Below are 18,465 nucleotides of genomic sequence, written 5' to 3' on the forward strand. Positions count from 1 at the left end.
CGTAAACGAGAATGTTATGTGCACTGGTTAGGTCAGTTTAACTAAACCACTAGCTTTACAAACTGTTAACCACGTTCCTCGTGCAATACAAATACGTTCGACAATTGAGATGAATTGCGGAAATGGGGAAATCAATGCGACATCACGCAATCTGCTCATCTGCTAAGTACATCAGTGCATCCTACCACCAAACATTTTTACTCTAATAGCTCAGGAAGTACGAGCTTAAGATACGCATTTATTAAATGGTATCGTACAAGTGCAATAAACAAAATTAGAAATATACATTTGACATGATTTATCAGTACCGTACGTAACATACACGCGAATTGATGTCTCATGTTCTGTATGTCTCATACCTTATTGCTACTTCTGATTTTAATGAATGATGGATATATTAATTAGAATTCAAACATATCCTAGGATATATGAAATATCATCAGCTAACATCACATAATAATAGAAAGTAAGAAGGTGGCAAAAGGCACACGATATTAATATATCTAACTTTATTAAAAATTAAACAAAAACGAAACATATGCACGAAGTACATTTCCATACTTAATAATGGAATAGATAAATTAAAGCTCAATGATACTTCAGACTTGATTCATTTTTTATTAGCTATAAATCCCGAAATGTTGGAGATGAAAATAAAATTCAAGTTTATTTACACTAGTTCGCTTTGAATTTCTCAAAGCCATACGAGGGTTATCTACGGTAGCCCTCCCTGGTTAAACAGTATAAGACTAGATGGAAGACAGCTAGTAATCACCACACCCACCCCTAACTTTTAGGCTACTCTTTTACCAAAGAATAGTGGTATTGACTAGCACAACACCGCCCTCACGTTTGAAAGGGCAAGCATGTTTGGTGGGAGGGGGATTCGAACCCGCGAACCTCAGATTGTGAGTCAAGCGCCTCTAGTCACCTGGCTATACTGAGCATACTTACAGTAGTAACTGATTGAAGAACTAATGAAAATGGCAGTTCAGTATTGTAGAATTTTGAACCAATTGCACCTACTCCATTAGGTTGTCCTGTCTCTTTTAAAACCATTTAGAAACATTCTTTATAACGTTTAAAATCACGTGAAAAGGTCAAGGGTTCATACCAGTTTTCTCATTTTATATTTCTTTATGTATTTTGTGACATAGTAAATGAATTCACTCCTTTATAAATACTTGCTTGTACACACCGTATATATTCAATTTGATTTCACCAGGTGCTACATTTTTATCTTTAGAATAGCATTATATAACTTGTGGCGAATCATAAATATATGCATACGAGACATCACTCGTAGCTTTGGTGCGATAATTCTATGGCACTGAAGGGGTGTAAATATTTACTTTTGGAAAACGTTTTATCCGAGAAGTACTTTTTTTGTAAATAAATCAAGTTGATGAAATTATACGAACATCCTGAAGTTTATTATTCTGTTTCAAGTACTTTCAAGTACAGTGAAATGCCAATGGAAATCTTACTGAAGTGTGTTTGTTGAAAGTTTTAACGACATTACTGTTGTAATTTTTTTCGTGCTACCCCATAAAATATACACGTGACTATTTATTCTAGTCATAATAATTAAAAACAGTTGTGACTGCCGAGTTATTATTTCGAGATTCACTGTTTCTAATCGTTTTGTTTGAGTTTCGCGCAAAGCTACAGGAGGGTAATCTGCGCTAGTCGTCCTAATTTAGTAGCGTAAGGCTAGAGAGAAGGCATCTAGTCATCACCACCCACTGCCAACTCTTGGGCTACTCTTTTACGAATGAATAGTGGGATTGTCAGTAATATTAAAACGCCCCACGGCTGAAAGGACGAGCATGTTTGGTGCGACGGGGATTCTAACCCGCGACCCTCAGATTACGAGTCGAACGCCTTAACCCACCTGACCATGCCGAGCTATAATCGTTTTTGACACGTCAATGTTGAAATCGCTTCCAAAATGGAAAATGTAGTTTCCACAGAGTGAAGTGTGTTTATTCTTTTAATTTTTTTTAGATGGAATAGAAGTTTAATAGTTACTGTTAAAAATATCAGAATTACTATCACTTTCATAAATTTCAAAAGATTGTTATATATTTTTAAAACATTAAATTATTATTTTAATACCATTCTTCTTCCAATAGGAAATTTCATCTAAGCGACTAGTAAGTAAATTCCACTAACTGCTTATCCAGTTCCATTTGACTTAACAGGGCATCAAGCATGGTCCTGTTGTTAGTGCACCGGATTGTGGATCTGCAGGCCTAAAGTCTGCGTCTCGTTACCGCAAAAAGAAAACATTTCTATCCTACAAGAACAGCAGTCACGTGTCACTGTTCGTTCACATTAGAGTAACCTGCTCTTAGTTGGTGCTGTCGACCAGCTATCTTCTCTCTAATGAGTAGTTGTTGTTTGTTATTAAATACAAAATTACACAAAGGGCTATTTGTGCTCTTTCCATCGCGGGTATCGAAACCTGGTTTCTACATTTCAAGCCCGTAAACATACTCTTGTGTTACTGGGAAGGGGGTCTCTCGTAAACCAGTTCAAAATTAATGACGGATAGCGCAGACAGCTCTTGAAAACAACAAAAGCAGTTCGATTTTATGGACTTCACCATTTGGGTCCGGCATGGCCAGGTGGGTTAAGGCGTTCGACTCGTAATCCAAGGGTCGCGTGTTCGAATCCCCGTCCCACCCAACATGCTCGCTCTTTCAGCTGTGGGGGCGATATAATGTGACGGTCAATCCCACTGTTCGTTGGTAAAAAAGTAGCCCAAGAGTTGGCGGTAGGTGGTGATGACTAGTTGCCTTCCCTCTAGTCTTACACTGCTAAATTAGAGACGGTTAGCGCAGAAAGCCCTCGTGTAGCTTTGCGCGAAATTAAAAAAACAAACAAACAAACAAAACAAACCGACACAATTTTATATCACATGATTTCAACATTGTTCAACCTATCGCAATGATTTACTATTATTATGCGTATTCTACTGAACATAATTGCTAGAAACATTGTTAGACATGCAATGTAGCGAAAAGACATTAAAACTTGAATAGTAGACACATTGACGTTCCGCCACATGCTGAGAATTTTTTTCTTCCTCTGATTACTTCCTTGTAACAAGCAATATCATTTAGAAGTTATAAAAGACAACAAGAAGGGAGTTAACCGTGGAATTTATTGATTTTTTCGTTTATATTGATCGAAATGAAAGAAGTGTCAGCCACGTTGGGTAAGTTAAGTTACACCGAGAAGCAAGTATTATAAACTGGGCCGTTCGTTTATTTCATTATTGTGAAAATTTGTGTGAATTAGCTTAAATGAACGACATAAAAGTTGACAGTTGTGAGCTAATCATTAAATGACGATATAAAAGTTGACAGTTGTGAGCTAATCATTAAGTGTTTTCATCTAAAAGCTTTTTACTTTGTTTCTCATTAATTTTTTTAAAAAAATAATTACGATAATTTACACTAATGTGATATGTTAAAAATTCAAATCTACCACGCTTTGAATGAGAACGTGATTATAAAGACGCATAATACGAATATTAATTTACTCAGCTTTATTTAAAAACTAGATTTAAAGTGATCAATTAGTAATTTACAACACGTCAGCGTAAAAAAATATATATATAATTTTAAAACTGCTTATTATTAAGAGTTGGAATCTGAAAATAGCTCGCGTTTTTGGGAGTTCCTAATATTCCTTTACTAAAGATTCCGTACAATTGTCTTTACTGGGTTTTGTGTTGTTTTTGGCAATATAGATTTATGGGTTTTGTGTTGTTTTTGGCAATAGAGATTTATTGTTTTTGATATTTTGTGTAAATTAATCTCTGAAACACACTTTTCGAAAACAATCATCAAGAAAGATAAAATCTCAACAACAATGCTTTTGACATTTGATTGTATTTTTTTAGGTTTTATTTTCAACTTAGGCAGAAAGAGATTGTTTCTTTATTTTCCTATATCAAAGTCACATCGAGCTATCTGCTTAGTCCACCGAGGGTGATCGAACCCCCTCATTTTAGGTTCTAAATTCATAGACTCACCGCTGTACTAGCAAGGGACACAGAAAGAGATAAAGAGAAACATTATAATTATCCAGGTTTGGGAACATCGTTATAGTTTGTGTAATTAGGTGATCTGGCTGATTAAAAGTGGTATCAAGTGAAAGTTAATGTTTCTACTTCGTAACTGTCATATAAATGTACATGTGTATTACTTACACATATGCATTCACTCGTTTCAGATGTTGTTGAAGCCCTGAAGTAGCCTTTTCATGTTCTAGGCCTTTAGATTTGAATTTGCTGTCATTTCTGGCCAATTGTGAAAACAGCTTAGGAAAGCAACTAGATGTGGCTAGACATTAAGTCGAGACTTTAACGTCAACAGTAATTTCATAACAGATTTATATGAATGAATCTCTTGGTTGTGTGTGTCTGTGTACACTATTTCTTTTGTGAATATTTCATTTGAAGTAAGTGCTTTGATCAATTTTTGGTGTTAAATTTCTTAATGTATAGTTTGTTTTCATTGTTGTTTTCTTTTAACTTTGTGGTCTGTGTTTTTACGATAATATCTTCTTTCTTTCTGTTTGTGTTTAAGTTATCGTTACTCCTTTCCAATCTGTACAGAATGAAGTGTTATAACTGGTTTAAGATACACTTTAATGGTTAGGATGTTGCAATCGCTAAACATGCCCTGGTTGGACTAGAGGTGGCTGACAGTGTTTAGGAATACTTTTCAGTGTTTGTTTTAACACCTGTCTTACTGGGAAAATTGGGTAACATTTTGTAATGGAATAGAATTGCCAAATGTCAGTCTTAGAATTCGATTGTGGAAATGATAGTAAATGGTACTAAATGAAAGTATGGCTACATAAAGATTGATGTACCAACGAATATTAGTCATATATTAAGAACGTTAGATAAAAATCACTGGAGCTGTAAACAGCCCCATTTACAAAATACAGTAAGAAGCTTAAAATCAGGTAGTTGATTTGGTTTTAATATCGAATTTAAACGCAAACCAAAAACCTCAAGAGTTTGTATTGGAGCACACACTGGAACTAATAACACTCTTCGCTGCATAGAATGATGCGAAAGTTTCTTTAACTTGTTACTGAATATCATTTATTTGGCTTCTCTGCTATCTTTCACAGTTTGTTTTCCTATATAAAGCAATAATTTGTCAACATCATTGGATAAGATAACACTATGTAACAAAATTTTTACTTTTTATCGTTCCTGGGCAGAAAGTGTTATTTCTCAATTTCTTATGCCTAAAGTAAATGAAAAAACCTATTTTTCTCTTCAAACTTTGCTTTTGTGACCTGGGAACATATAACAAAAACATGATGGGAGACTATATTTGGGGGCTGATACGTGGAAGTGATTTACATTACAGTCGTAAACCTCGAAAAACTACTCACTTCTGAACATTTTTGTATAACTTTAGTATAAATACACATAAATCTTGATTCACATGTTGTTTTATTTAGACCTTATGTAAAAGTGCAAATTTGCCCATTTTTTCATAGAAAACAGGTTGATTTCTAAATTTCATTATCCAGGTCCCAAAAGCAAAGTTTGAAGGGACAATACAAGCAATAAAGAAATAACACATACTATCCAGGAACAAAACTTGTGTTACATAGTGTTATGGAACATATTTTCTTTAGTATTAAAGTGTAGAAGGTGCTTTACTAATAAAATTAAAGGATTAGCTTTAACGTTATTTTCGACTTGGTAAGTTTCTCGTCGAAGTTTGTTTTATGAATTTCGCGCAAAGCTACTCGAGGGCTATCTGCGCTAGCCGTCCCTAATTTAGCAGTGCAAAATTAGAGGGAAGGCAGCTAGTCATCACCACCCACCGCCAAGTCTTGGGCTACTCTTTTACCAACGAATAGTGGGATTGAACTTCACATTATAACGCCGCCACGGCTGGGAGGGCGAGCATGTTTGGTGCGACCGGAATTCGAACCCGCGACCCTCGGATTAGGAGTCAAACGCCTTAACACGCTTGGCTATGCCGGGCCCTTTCTCGTCAAAGAAACATCTATTACGTAAACTTTTTTGATAATGTATACACTTTCGTGACATATTTACTTTCGATTTTCATCTCCAGTTTCATCATCACTATAATCAGTTTCAGCCAGCTTGTCATTCTCCATTATCGTAATTTACATTATATAAAACTTCGCTGTTCATGTTCACAATGTTCTAGTTTTAATTTGGCCCTGTTCATTTTTTTCTACTGTTTTCTGGTTTCTTCATATTTGTCGATATATTTTTTGGCTGCTTCATCCACCACTCGTACTCAGTTTTACAGAAATTGATAATCCATCACTTTAACAGCCACAATCAGAGCACACTAAGCATTCTATACATCTAGACCTTTTATAGTTTCAATACCAAGGCTAAATACGTGAAACTTAAAACGAATTTTCAGGTCCGGCAGAATGCAGGTAATGGCGAATATTTATTATACTACTAAAACATACCGCAACTTTCAAATATCTCCGCCTCCCAGTGGCCAGTGGCGTGGGGGAAGCATGGGGATACATCTGTCCCCAGGCGCAGCATCGGGGTGGGGGCGCCAAATTGATGTTACATAATTAGGAATTATGGCTTACATTTTGTCACGAGGGGGCGCGAAAACTGACTGTGTCCCCGGGCGCTGAACACCCTAGCTACGCAACTGCCAGTGGCACGTCGGTATGTCTGCGGATTTACAACACTAGAAACTGAGTTTCGATACCCGTAGTGGGCAGAGCACAGATAGCGCATTGTGTAGTTTTCCGCTTAACTTCAAACAAATGAAACGAATATTTCCAGAAAGTATCCAGTCGCACAGCCATTCATTCAGCGACATATTCCTTTTGTCCATAAATGTCCATTAGACAAATCCTATAATACAAACATACATTCGGAAACATACTTCGCCTTCCTTGGCTGAGGCGCTCGACTTGCTACCTGTGGGCCGTGGGTTCGAATCACCGTCACTGAATATGTTCGATCTTTCAACCGGAGGCACGTTATATAATAGTATAAGAGTGACTCGAGAGATAACATTATTATTAATAGGAACTTGTGAACTAACCAGGCATCAGATTGACATTTTTCTAGGGTAATATTTTACTGATGGTTGAGTTTCGTTAAAATGTTATGAACTGATATGATAGTTAGAGCATTCGGCTCGCAATCTGCTAGTCACGCTTTCGAATTACAGTTACCGAATATGTTCACCCTCTTCAAACGTGGGAGCGTTGTAATGTGAAGGTCAATACCATTATTCATTCATAAAATAGTAGCCCAAAACTAGGCGGTGGGTGGTGACGACTAGCTGCTTTCCCTCTAGTCTATCACTGCTGGTGCAGATAACCCTGGTGTAGTTTTACTTGAAATAAAAAAAAAACAGACAAACCTCACCTGTTAAAGGCTTCCATTAAAAAACCTGTCACAATCATTCACTATACGACATATCTCACCTCTCAAAGAATCTTGCTACACAATCAGCCATTCAGTGACATATCTCACATTCCAAACACTTTCACTACAAAGTCCGCCACACAAGTATTTATTCAGAAACATGCCTTGTCTTCCAAATACGTTCATAGTTTTCAACTGCTTCCACTAGACGTTCTGTCACACAACCATTCATTCAGTGACATACCTCGTCTAACATAAACTTCCACCAGAAATACTGTCATACAACAATTTATTCAATAGTATAACTCACTTTCTAAATACCTTTACTGTGCATTGTGATTGCTGTCACATACTTAGCCATAAGAAGACACATTGCACTTGAAACAAACAATGCCTTTCGTTTTGTTAACTGTAACAATCTTGTCACACATCCAGTCGCCCGAAGAGACACCTCATTTAATACATTTCTTGTGGGAGATTCAAGAACCAATCATCTAGTCACCACATAAACTTTTTCAATGTCAGAATTAACCAACAGCACTTGTTTTATTTACTTTCTCATTGAAGCACCCAATAACATAGAAATCTGTACCACATAGCTTGGTCCGGCATAGCCAGGTGGGTTACGGCGTTCGACTCGTAATCTGTGGGTCGCGGGTTCGAATCCCCATTACACCAAACATGCTCGCCGTTTCAGCTGTGAGGGCATTATAATGTTGCGGTCAATCCCACAATTCATTGGTAAAAGTAGCCCAAGAGTTGGCGGTGGGTGGTGATGACTAGCTGCCTTTCCTCAAGACTTACACTGCTAAATTAGGGAGGGCTAGCGCAGATAGCCCTCGTGTAGCTTTGCGCGAAATTAAGAACAAACAAATCAAACTACATAGCTAATTTATACGCTTAAAATAACTTCTTGAAGTAAAATTATAAATGGTAGTGATTCAGTCTTTATTAATTGACGTAATGCGACACGTCGTATAAAATCAAAACACCTGTTGCTACATGTAACGGTTTTTAAAATGTATGTTCCTATCGAAACTCATCAGGAACTGTTTTAAGATCTATGAATCATTTATGTTATAAAAAGTGGGTTCCCTAGGAAACCATAACACTTCATTCTGAATGTTTTTTTCTTATTTTATATCATTAACTTGTGATAAGTGGTTTTATAAATAATAGTTATGAGTTTACGCTAACGACCCCTCCTCTTTCTGAAAAATAATAAATAATATATCTAGGGCGAAGCATGGACAGTGCAAACAATTGGATCTAATAATGTTGACTTAAGTACTTGCCGATAGATGGAACTACTGCGAACGTGCACTTTAATGCACGAGTTACACCCATTACCACGATTGCAACACCTTAGAATAGAAAGAAAAAAAAACAACACATCTAAGCCTTCTGTAAACAGATGTCAAGTATTTACTCTCAAACAACCAGACCTTTTAGAGTACACGGAATGTTTTTACTAAAGGTGCCACATAATCAGCTTTTTCATAATTTAGATAAACTTTATTAGCCTCTGATATAACATAAAACTAAGGTAAAGTGTGCTTGTTTTCACATTTGTCACCACGTTGTTTGAGCAAAATACCTAAAACAGTAAGCTAAAACGTACTTTATATCTGCTCTTTTTTGTCTTAGAACAAATAAATGGTGCCATACTCTCACAGTACTACATATGTAACAGTAAATAAATATGCAAAGACCTCTCCCGCCCACCTCACTTCTTATAGGTACAGGCGTTGTAGCTAGAATGATAAAATACACACAATAAAACGAGTCGTTATCCTTAACTATCACCAATTACGACATTTGTTTACTTGGAATGGTAAACAAGTATGAAACCACGACGCAGAAAGATAAACGAAAATATAATTGATCTAAAAACATGTTTCCGATAATTAGTATCACATAGCAACCACTGTGTGGTGTTTAGCCTCACGTGATAATCCTTCTTGCTGTAGAAATAAGCTTCTTTACAGGACATACACTAGATTTTTTATGAAACGAAGGAGCTAGACTCGAAGATATAACCCTAATTAAAACATCTTTGTCATATAAAAGACATGTGCTATTCGATAATTGGAGGGATTTAGTTTACATTTTGAATAGTTCACTATAGAATGAAAACTATGCTGACACATAAAGACTAAACCATGAATCAATTATCTTTACTACTATCAAATACTTGTGCTCTACTATGGGATTCAGAGCTCTCGTCATGATCTACAGAAGTTGCAATGGACCAATTAAGATGCCCCAATATCCTTGATTTCTTCTATAACTAACCAAAGAAAGTCCGTTCCCGAAGAAAACTCAGAACATTTATTCATGACACCTAGTCCCACCAATTATGATTATAGGGTAAAAATACAGTTTCAAAAATAAAGTCCCCTCGATTCCAAGAGGGGCAGGAACATAACATACGATATCAGATTCAAGCACAACCTTGCAAACATACTCCTAGACCTCTATATGGCCTGGCATGGCCAAGCGTGTTAAGGCGTTCGACTGGTAATCCGAGGGTTGCGGGTTCGAATCACTGTCGCACCAAACATGCTCGCCCTTTCAGCCGTGGGGGCGTTATAATGTGACGGTCAATCCCACTATTCGTTAGTAAAAGCGTAGCCCAAGAGTTGGCAGTGGGTGGTGATGATCGGCTGCCGTCCCTCTAGTTTTACACTGCTAAATTAGGCACGGCTAGCGCAGATAGCCCTCGAGTAACTTTGCGCGAAATTCATAAAACAAACAAACAAACAAACAAAAACAAGACCCCTATATAATAAGTGGATAACCCTAACGGCGCAATTTAGTACCCAAAATAGATATAGGTAAGGGTACTTTACTATACAAAAAAGAAAAACTCCCTGGCGACCTAGAATCAACCAGCCAAGTTTGGTCCTGATAGCTGCAAATCTGTCTGGGAGGAGATTTCCAAATAGACAGCGTGAATTAAATACAATTGTTACATCATTTAGAAGCTTTTCGGGAATTAGTAAAGCCAATAGACTCCAATTTAACCGTTTACGTGAAAATATCTTCATCGCATCACTAGACTCTTTTTCTTCTTTGTTTGTTGTAGTTATCATCTCTTACGTTTCAATAGCACCTGTCTCTTTTTCTTCTTTGTTTGTTGTAGTTATCATCTCTTACGTTTCAATAGTACGTGTCTCTTTTTCTTCTTTGTTTGTTGTAGTTATCATCTCTTACGTTTCAATAGCACCTGTCTCTTTTTCTTCTTTGTTTGTTGTAGTTATCATCTCTTACGTTTCAATAGCACCTGTCTCTTTTTCTTCTTTGTTTGTTGTAGTTATCATCTCTTACGTTTCAATAGCACCTGTCTCTTTTTCTTTTTTGTTTGTTGTAGTTATCATCTCTTACGTTTCAATAGTGCCTGTCTCTTTTTCTTCTTTGTTTGTTGTAGTTATCATCTCTTACGTTTCAATAGTGCCTGTCTCTTTTTCTTTTTTGTTTGTTGTAGTTATCATTCTCTTTGTTTAACTATCCTTTACTTTCTACAATATTCTATATTATTCCCTGTTTTTCTTCTTTCGCTAAAGCTTTATTTTTCGTCAAATATTCTTTTTTTTCCGACAAATTTTGTTTGTGTTCGTAATTACCACTCATGATTTTTGACTCTCTTTACCACCTCCATGTTATTTTCACTCTCTTTACCACCTCCATGTTATTTTCACTCTCTTTACCACCTCCATGTTATTTTCACTCTCTTTACCACCTCCATGTTATTTTCACTCTTTTTACCACCTCCATGTTATTTTCACTCCCTTTACCACCTCCATGTTATTTTCACTCTCTTTACCACCTCCATGTTATTTTGACTCTCTTTACCACCTCCATGTTATTTTCACTCTCTCTACCACCTCCATGTTATTTTGACTCTCTTTACTACCTCCATGTTATTTTGACTCTCTTTACCACCTCCATGTTATTTTGACTCTCTTTACCACCTCAATATTATTTTTTACCACCTCCATGTTATTTTCAGTCTCTTTACCACCTCCATGTTATTTCTTTACCACCTTCATGTTATTTCTTTACCACCTCCATGTTATTTTCACTCTCTTTACCAACTCCATGTTATTTCTTTACCACCTCCATGTTATTTCTTTTATCACCTCCATGTTATTTCCTTCAAGATATTTTTTTATTTCCATCGTTGAAATACATTTTTTATTTTCTCATTGATATTTTAAAATCTAACTCGAGAAATTAGAGCCCTACAGTGGCATAGTGATAAACTTGTAATGCTAACATTTAGTGTTCGGTCTCCGTGGTAGGCCCAAAAGAGGTAGCCAGTTGAACATTTCTTGGCTTAACTATAATTGTTTTTTGGTTTTTTTTGGAATTTCCCACATAGCTACACGAGGGCTAACTGTGCTAGCCGTCCCGAATTTAGCAGTGTAAGACTGGAGGAAAAACAGCTAGTCATCACCACCCACCGTCAACTCTTAAGTATTCTTTAGCTAACTAATAGTGGGACTGATCGTAACATTATAACGTCCCCACGGCTGAAAAGGCGAGCATGTTTGGTGCGAGGGGATTCAAGCCTGCGACCCTTAGATTACGAGTCTAGTGCCTTAACCATCTGGCGATGTGGGGCCTTTAACTACGACTCAATAATCCTATGAAAAAAGTGGACTAACACAGTTACAATGAACATATTTTACGAATTCCTTTACACACGGTAAATAATTTTAAAATAATTTCCATAATATCTCTCTAAATCGCGTGTTGAGCGTAGCCCAACTATGGGTATTTAGATCTAACACTCGCCTTCGTTACCGGAGATCAAATCGCACTCCTCAATTGAAGGTTGTGGGTATTTCATAAGCTGACGGTTAAATTCCATTATTCGGTCAGACAAGAGTAGCCCAAATGGTGGTGGAAAGTGCCGCTTGCCTTCCCTCCAGCCTATCAGTTCAAAAGTACGGACAACTAGCGTAAACAGCCCTTAAGTCTTAAGTAGATATTGCGAATATTTGTAAACAAACAAAACTCTTAATCTTACTTTTCAACTACGACCGACTTCAATGGTAATTTATTATTCAATTATTATTATAACACATCATACACATATTCCAAGCAAATTCTTAAAACTCCAATGACCGAAAATACTTTTGTTTTTAATTTCGCGCAAAGCTACTCGAGGACTATCTGCGCTAGCTGTCCTCAATTTAGCAGTGTAAGACTACAGGGAAGGCAGCTAGTCATCACCACCCACCGCCACCTATTGGGTTACTCTTTTACCAACAAATAGTGGTATTGACAGTCACTTTACAACACCCCAACGGCTAAAAGGGCGAGCATGTTTGGTGTGATTGGGGATTTGAACCCGCGACCATCAGATTACAAGTCGAGTGCCTTAACCACCTGGCCATGCCGAGCCGACCGAATATATATTAGAGCTTTTGAAAATGATAATTAGTACCACTACCAGCGATCAGATCGAAATTGGTATTATGAAAATTTAACCTGAAACAAAAAAGTAGTATATTGGTATAGAGTTGAGACCTGACCAAATAATGAGCAAATACGCTACAGGTTAAAATAACTTAATTTCCCGCTGATTTTTATGAAACAAAAATGACTGTTTTCACTAATATTTTCCAAATCACTAGTTTTGAAAGATTAACAAACAGTAAAGAAGTTTAGAAACCACTATTCTGAGTAGTTGGTCTGATATAAAAGTTCATAACCGACTGTAACGATTTGTTTGTGTCTACAGATAAAAGGTGTTTATTTTAAACATCAAAATTAACCAGTCATATAGTGAACCGAAACGACATCTTAAAGTATTTTTGTCATATTATTTTAATGATAACATTGTGAAATATATGTATGCACATCTTTGGTGGAAACATGTAACAAGTTTTGTATTGTAACGGCAGGGTTTATATACACTTTTTGTAGAAGAATAAAAGTAGACAGCAGTGAAATCATTTATTCAACTATGTGTCATACATGTTCTGCACACGAAGCTCATGCCAACAGAGACGTAACTATACACATTACACGATAATACATGTAATAAACTATCAATGTCTTGTGTGATTTATGAATGTTCCAATAATATAATTGCAGTCCGGAACCTCTTCAGAATTTTTCCTCTTTTTCCCTATTTGACAATCAGTCATAGGTAGATTTCAGTTACCATAACAGGCATACTACACTTTGGTCAATCAACTTAAAGTGCTGTTACTATTGGGATAAAAAGTGACACCACAAACTTTTATTTCGATAGATTGTAAATGTATAAACTTAGTGAAAGTTCTATTGATTAATCTGTGGTTCACATTGAGATGAATAATTTGTTTACTCTGCTTAGTTAATATTTGTGAATCGCACAAAATATTAGAAAATTCAGGTTAAAACAAACGCCAGTATAATAAATATACCAATTAACAAAGATTATAACTTTTACTTCAATCATACTTCTGTACAAATCTAATTCCTTTGGTCAAAACAAACTGTTTTATATTTGTATTTCTCTTTTTATCAATCAGTTTGAGCATCACTGATAGTTTTGTTATGTCGTGGTGCGTAAAACAATAACAAATTAGTATGGTTAATTTCCTGCAACATCTGACCCTTGATGTCGTGAGACGTAAAACAGTAAAAAATGAATATGGTTAATTTCCGAAAACATCTGACCTATGATGCCGCGAGACGTAAAACAATAAGAAATTAATATGGTTAATTTCCAACAACATCTGACCTTTGATGCCGCGAGACGTAAAACAGTAAAAAATGAATATGGTTTGCTTCCAGTTATAATAATATCCGACCTTCAAGTTTTTAAAAATATCAATGAAAATGTATTTTCTGATTAATTAAGTAATTCGCACATAGGATCACATACAAAAGTTGCAATGGTTTACGAACGAGACCCAAAACTCGAGCACTTTCGAATTGTGAACTATTCTTCTTGAGGGAAAGTTTTTGTGTTTCGTTTAGAAACCATTGAAATATGTATTTAATATCGTAAACAACACATATAATTGTGTTTTTATTATAGCAGGTTAATTATTAAAGGTCATAATCTGATATTCATTAACACAGTTTTCTTTTTGGTTTTATGTTAATACATGAAAATGTGATTTTTCTCATTTTTGAAAGGGAACATGAATCTCTGAAAATGCATGTTTAAAAAATTAATCTCACCTGTCAAATCCAATGTTATCTGTCTCACAACGTTCATCCTTTAGTTGTTTCCACGACTTTCCATGACGACATGTCGTTAGAAGAATTATGTCTTTATTATTATGTATATGATGCAAAGAATTCCTAGTTTCTGAACCAATGCCATGCACGTATCTCTTACCTTTAAATACTAACAAATATTTTTTATTCACGGGAAAATTATTTGAAATCAGAGTATCACGTTCTCCGCCCTTTTTAGGATGATGTTTGGGAAACAATGGAATAGATACGTCAAAATATGGTCTGAATTTGGACACTGATGTGCTCGCCTTTGCTAATATGGCTTGTCCTACATCGAAACCCAAATCTTCGATGTAGTCAGGCCAAGTACCTGAATAAAGGTTAAATAATACATGATTTCTACCATTGTTCCAGTATTTAGCTCGTTGATTCAGTTTTAAATTGATGTTTTTCACATAGTCTGGGCTCAGATGGTCTCTGTCCAATGTATCTATAGAGAGTACAAACAAACATGCTTGACTAGGATCGTTTGTGTAGAATCTCGATTCTTGAATAATACTTAATATTTTCTGGTAAGCGGGTGATACACTATCTTCGACTGGATAAACATACACTTTAAAGTCATCGACACAACGCGAAAAATCAAAGCATCTAGCCATGTTACATTTGACGGTATCTGTTATCTTGACTTTTTCTTCTCTTCTGAACCTCGAGGAAGCGACCAAATCTTTTTCCTTGTGCACTTCCTTTGTAGACAAAAAACTCTGAAGCTTATGTTTCGTGTGCCTAAAGTCCATAGCTTCTCTCTTTCTATTTGTCCACAAATAGTACTTTCCGAAATAACACAATATGAGAAACGCGCAGCTTATTAAAACTAGAAAGTAACGCTTTTTAGCCTTCATTGAAGAAACAAGCAGACCAGTGACCGCGTTACATAATACCGAAGTCGAACTATTAACATTCACGGTCTGTCTCCTCATGCATAGCCGCTACCATGCGACTACACCGATGTGACTCCAGTTCAAAGTAAATTGTCCCATCTTCATCACGTACATGCGTAAGGCATCGTTTCGAGACCGCGCGGCGTCAGGCAAGTCTATATTTTTTTACAGGGGTGTCAGTGCCTCATTCAACTTGTTGGTGAAAAGAATGACTAGCATTTTCTGAAAATGAGAGATTCGGTAGTTCAACTAAGAATGAAACCTATTTTTGGCATCAATATGCTAATATAAACACATATATCAAAATTATAATGTAATATAATATTCACTACGGATTAGTGGATACTCTCGGTAGTGCCTAGTGGTTAGGTTACCTAGCTCGGATTCGGTTGACAGATACGAAATTTATATTTCAGTAACGTCGTTTTTGTTTGCGAAACGACAATGATTTCAAACGTCCATAACAAGCTTTACTGTATAATATTAATGAGTGTCGAAAAATCCCAACTGAGGAAACTGAAGAGAAGCAGTGGTTTAGAATGGCTTCTGTGATATTTCAAATCAATATTTATTATACTCATGGCCTACGTTGAGACCAGATCGTGAATTCGTGTCTTGTTGCTACACAAACATACTTTCCACTCTTGGACTGTGGATACCCTATAAGAGTGACAGTCAAATCCCACTATTCGGTCAGTTGAGAGTAACCCAAATGTTTATTGTGGCTGCTGTTAACTAGCTGTCTTTTACGTTGTGTACCAGTCCAAAGTTAGATACGCCTCGAGTAGATAAGCCCTTCAATGGCACAGTAGTATGTCTGCAGACTTATACTACTAAAAGCCGAGTTTCGATACCCGTGGTGGGCAAAGATAGATACGCCTCGAATAGATAAGCCCTTCAGTGGCACAGTAGTATGTCTGCAGACCTATACTACTAAAAGCCGAGTTTCGATACCCGTGGTGGGCAAAGATAGATACGCCTCGAATAGATAAGCCCTTCAGTGGCACAGTAGTATGTCTGCAGACCTATACTACTAAAAACCGAGTTTCGATACCCGTGGTGGGCAAAGCACAGATAGCCTTTTGTGCTTAATAATAAACAACAACGAGTAGATGATCCTTCTGTAGCTTCGTACTAAATTTTTAAAAACAATAACAAATATTACAGTTACTAAAGCAAATCATCTTTAATTTTCTCTATATCTCTCTCAAGCATGCAGTGTCTGAAAACAATTATTAAAGCAATGTCACATTTATTCTCATTATTTTTAAATATTTTATACTGAATTTCAATGTTAGAAAGAAAAAACAACTAAGTCTTTGTATTTAATTCTGGACATAATTTGCGTATGCAACAAGTTGCTTTGGTTTCTAAAATTCCTTCACTTTAATCGCTTCCCAGGATACTGAAATCTTGAAAATTATGAAGGATTTGTTTGTTTGTTTGTTTTTGAATTTCGCACAAAGCTGTTCGAGGGCTATCTGTGCTAGCCGTCCCTAATTTAGCAGTGTAAGACTAGAGGGAAGGCAGCTAGTCATCACCACCCACCGCCAACTCTTGGGCTACTCTTTTACCAAGGAATAGTGGGATTGTCCGTCACTTTATAACGCCCCCACGGCTGAGAGGGCGAGTATATTTGGCGCGACGCGGGCGCGAACCCCGACGGTCGCGCAAGTCGCACGCCTTACGCGCTAGGCCATGCCAGGCCTAAATTATGAAGGAAGTTATATACTTAGGTCCGGAATGGCCAGGTAGTTAGGGTACTCGACTTGCAATCTTTAAGTCACAAGTTTGAAGCCCCCATCCAACCAAACATGCTCCCCCTTTCAGCCGTTGGAGTGTTATAATTTGACGTTCAACCCAACTATTATTTCGCAAAAAAAGTAGATCAACACCTGGCAGTGGGTGGTGATGACTAGCTGTCTTCCTTTACACTGATAAATTAGGGACGGCTAGCGCAGATAGCCCTCGTGTAGCTTTATACAATATTCAAAATAAACAAACATTTTATTTATTTAGTACGTAATTAATCCAACAAGTTTAAACATTTTTCATATCATTTGAACTCAAACAGTTATTCATACAGTCTCAGAACAATTAACCATGGAAAGGTTTGATCTCTTTTGTAGTTAAGCAAAAAGAAACTGCATTATAGGGTATCTCTGCTGTACTCACCACGAATATCGAAATCCGATATAAGTCCGCAGACTAGCCGCTGTGACAATGGTGGCTCATGTAAAGGTATGGCTCAGCATGGCCAGGTGGTTAAGTCACCCGACTCGTAATCCGAGAGTCGCGGGTTCGAATCCCCGTCACATCAAATATGCTTGCCCGTTCAGCCGTGGGGACGTTATAATATGACGATCAATCCCACTATTCGTTGGTAAAAGAGTAGCCCAAGAGGTGGCGGTGGGTGGTGATGACTAGCTGCCTTCCCTCTAGTCTTATACTGCTAAATTAGGTACAGCTAGCGCAGATTGCCCTCGTGTAGCTTTGCGCAAAATTCTAAAACAAGAAAACAAACAAATCAAACCAATGTAAAGGTATAATATTTAATAATATTTTACCAAGCGTGAATTTCATATTATTGATACAAACAATTCACACTTTTATATAAGAATCACAATTTTCAAAATTGTTTGCTATTTTTTCTCAAACTGGTGAAAAGAGCAGTGTTCTGTTGGTGTTGTCCATGTGCAAACACAAACATTGTTCATTGAATGTTACAACCTATGAGAACTGAATATACTCTTGTAAACTATATTTTCGACAGATAAAGTTACTTGTACTACTATTAGAGAGTAAGTTTCTGTTGAAACTGAAAATGTTATTTAATAAATTATATCTACATCTGATAGAAGCCCGAAGCAAACTTTAAGGAAGAAATAAAAGTAATTCGTCATCGTTAAG

General features: G+C 36.6%; 1 protein-coding gene across 1 annotated transcript in view; it reads right to left on the reverse strand.

The window, feature by feature from the left end:
- Positions 1 to 15,736, reverse strand: part of LOC143234124 (exostosin-1a-like) — an 88,781-nt gene extending 73,045 nt beyond the window's left edge. Inside the window, exon 1 of the mRNA XM_076471204.1 lies at positions 14,615 to 15,736. Coding sequence (XP_076327319.1) covers positions 14,615 to 15,594 — 980 coding nt within the window. The 5' untranslated portion in view covers positions 15,595 to 15,736. The remainder of the gene's footprint in view (positions 1 to 14,614) is intronic.
- Positions 15,737 to 18,465: the final 2,729 nt, after the last annotated feature.

Source organism: Tachypleus tridentatus, chromosome 12 (assembly GCF_004210375.1).
Source record: "Tachypleus tridentatus isolate NWPU-2018 chromosome 12, ASM421037v1, whole genome shotgun sequence".
In the NCBI taxonomy this organism is placed as follows: domain Eukaryota; kingdom Metazoa; phylum Arthropoda; class Merostomata; order Xiphosura; family Limulidae; genus Tachypleus; species Tachypleus tridentatus.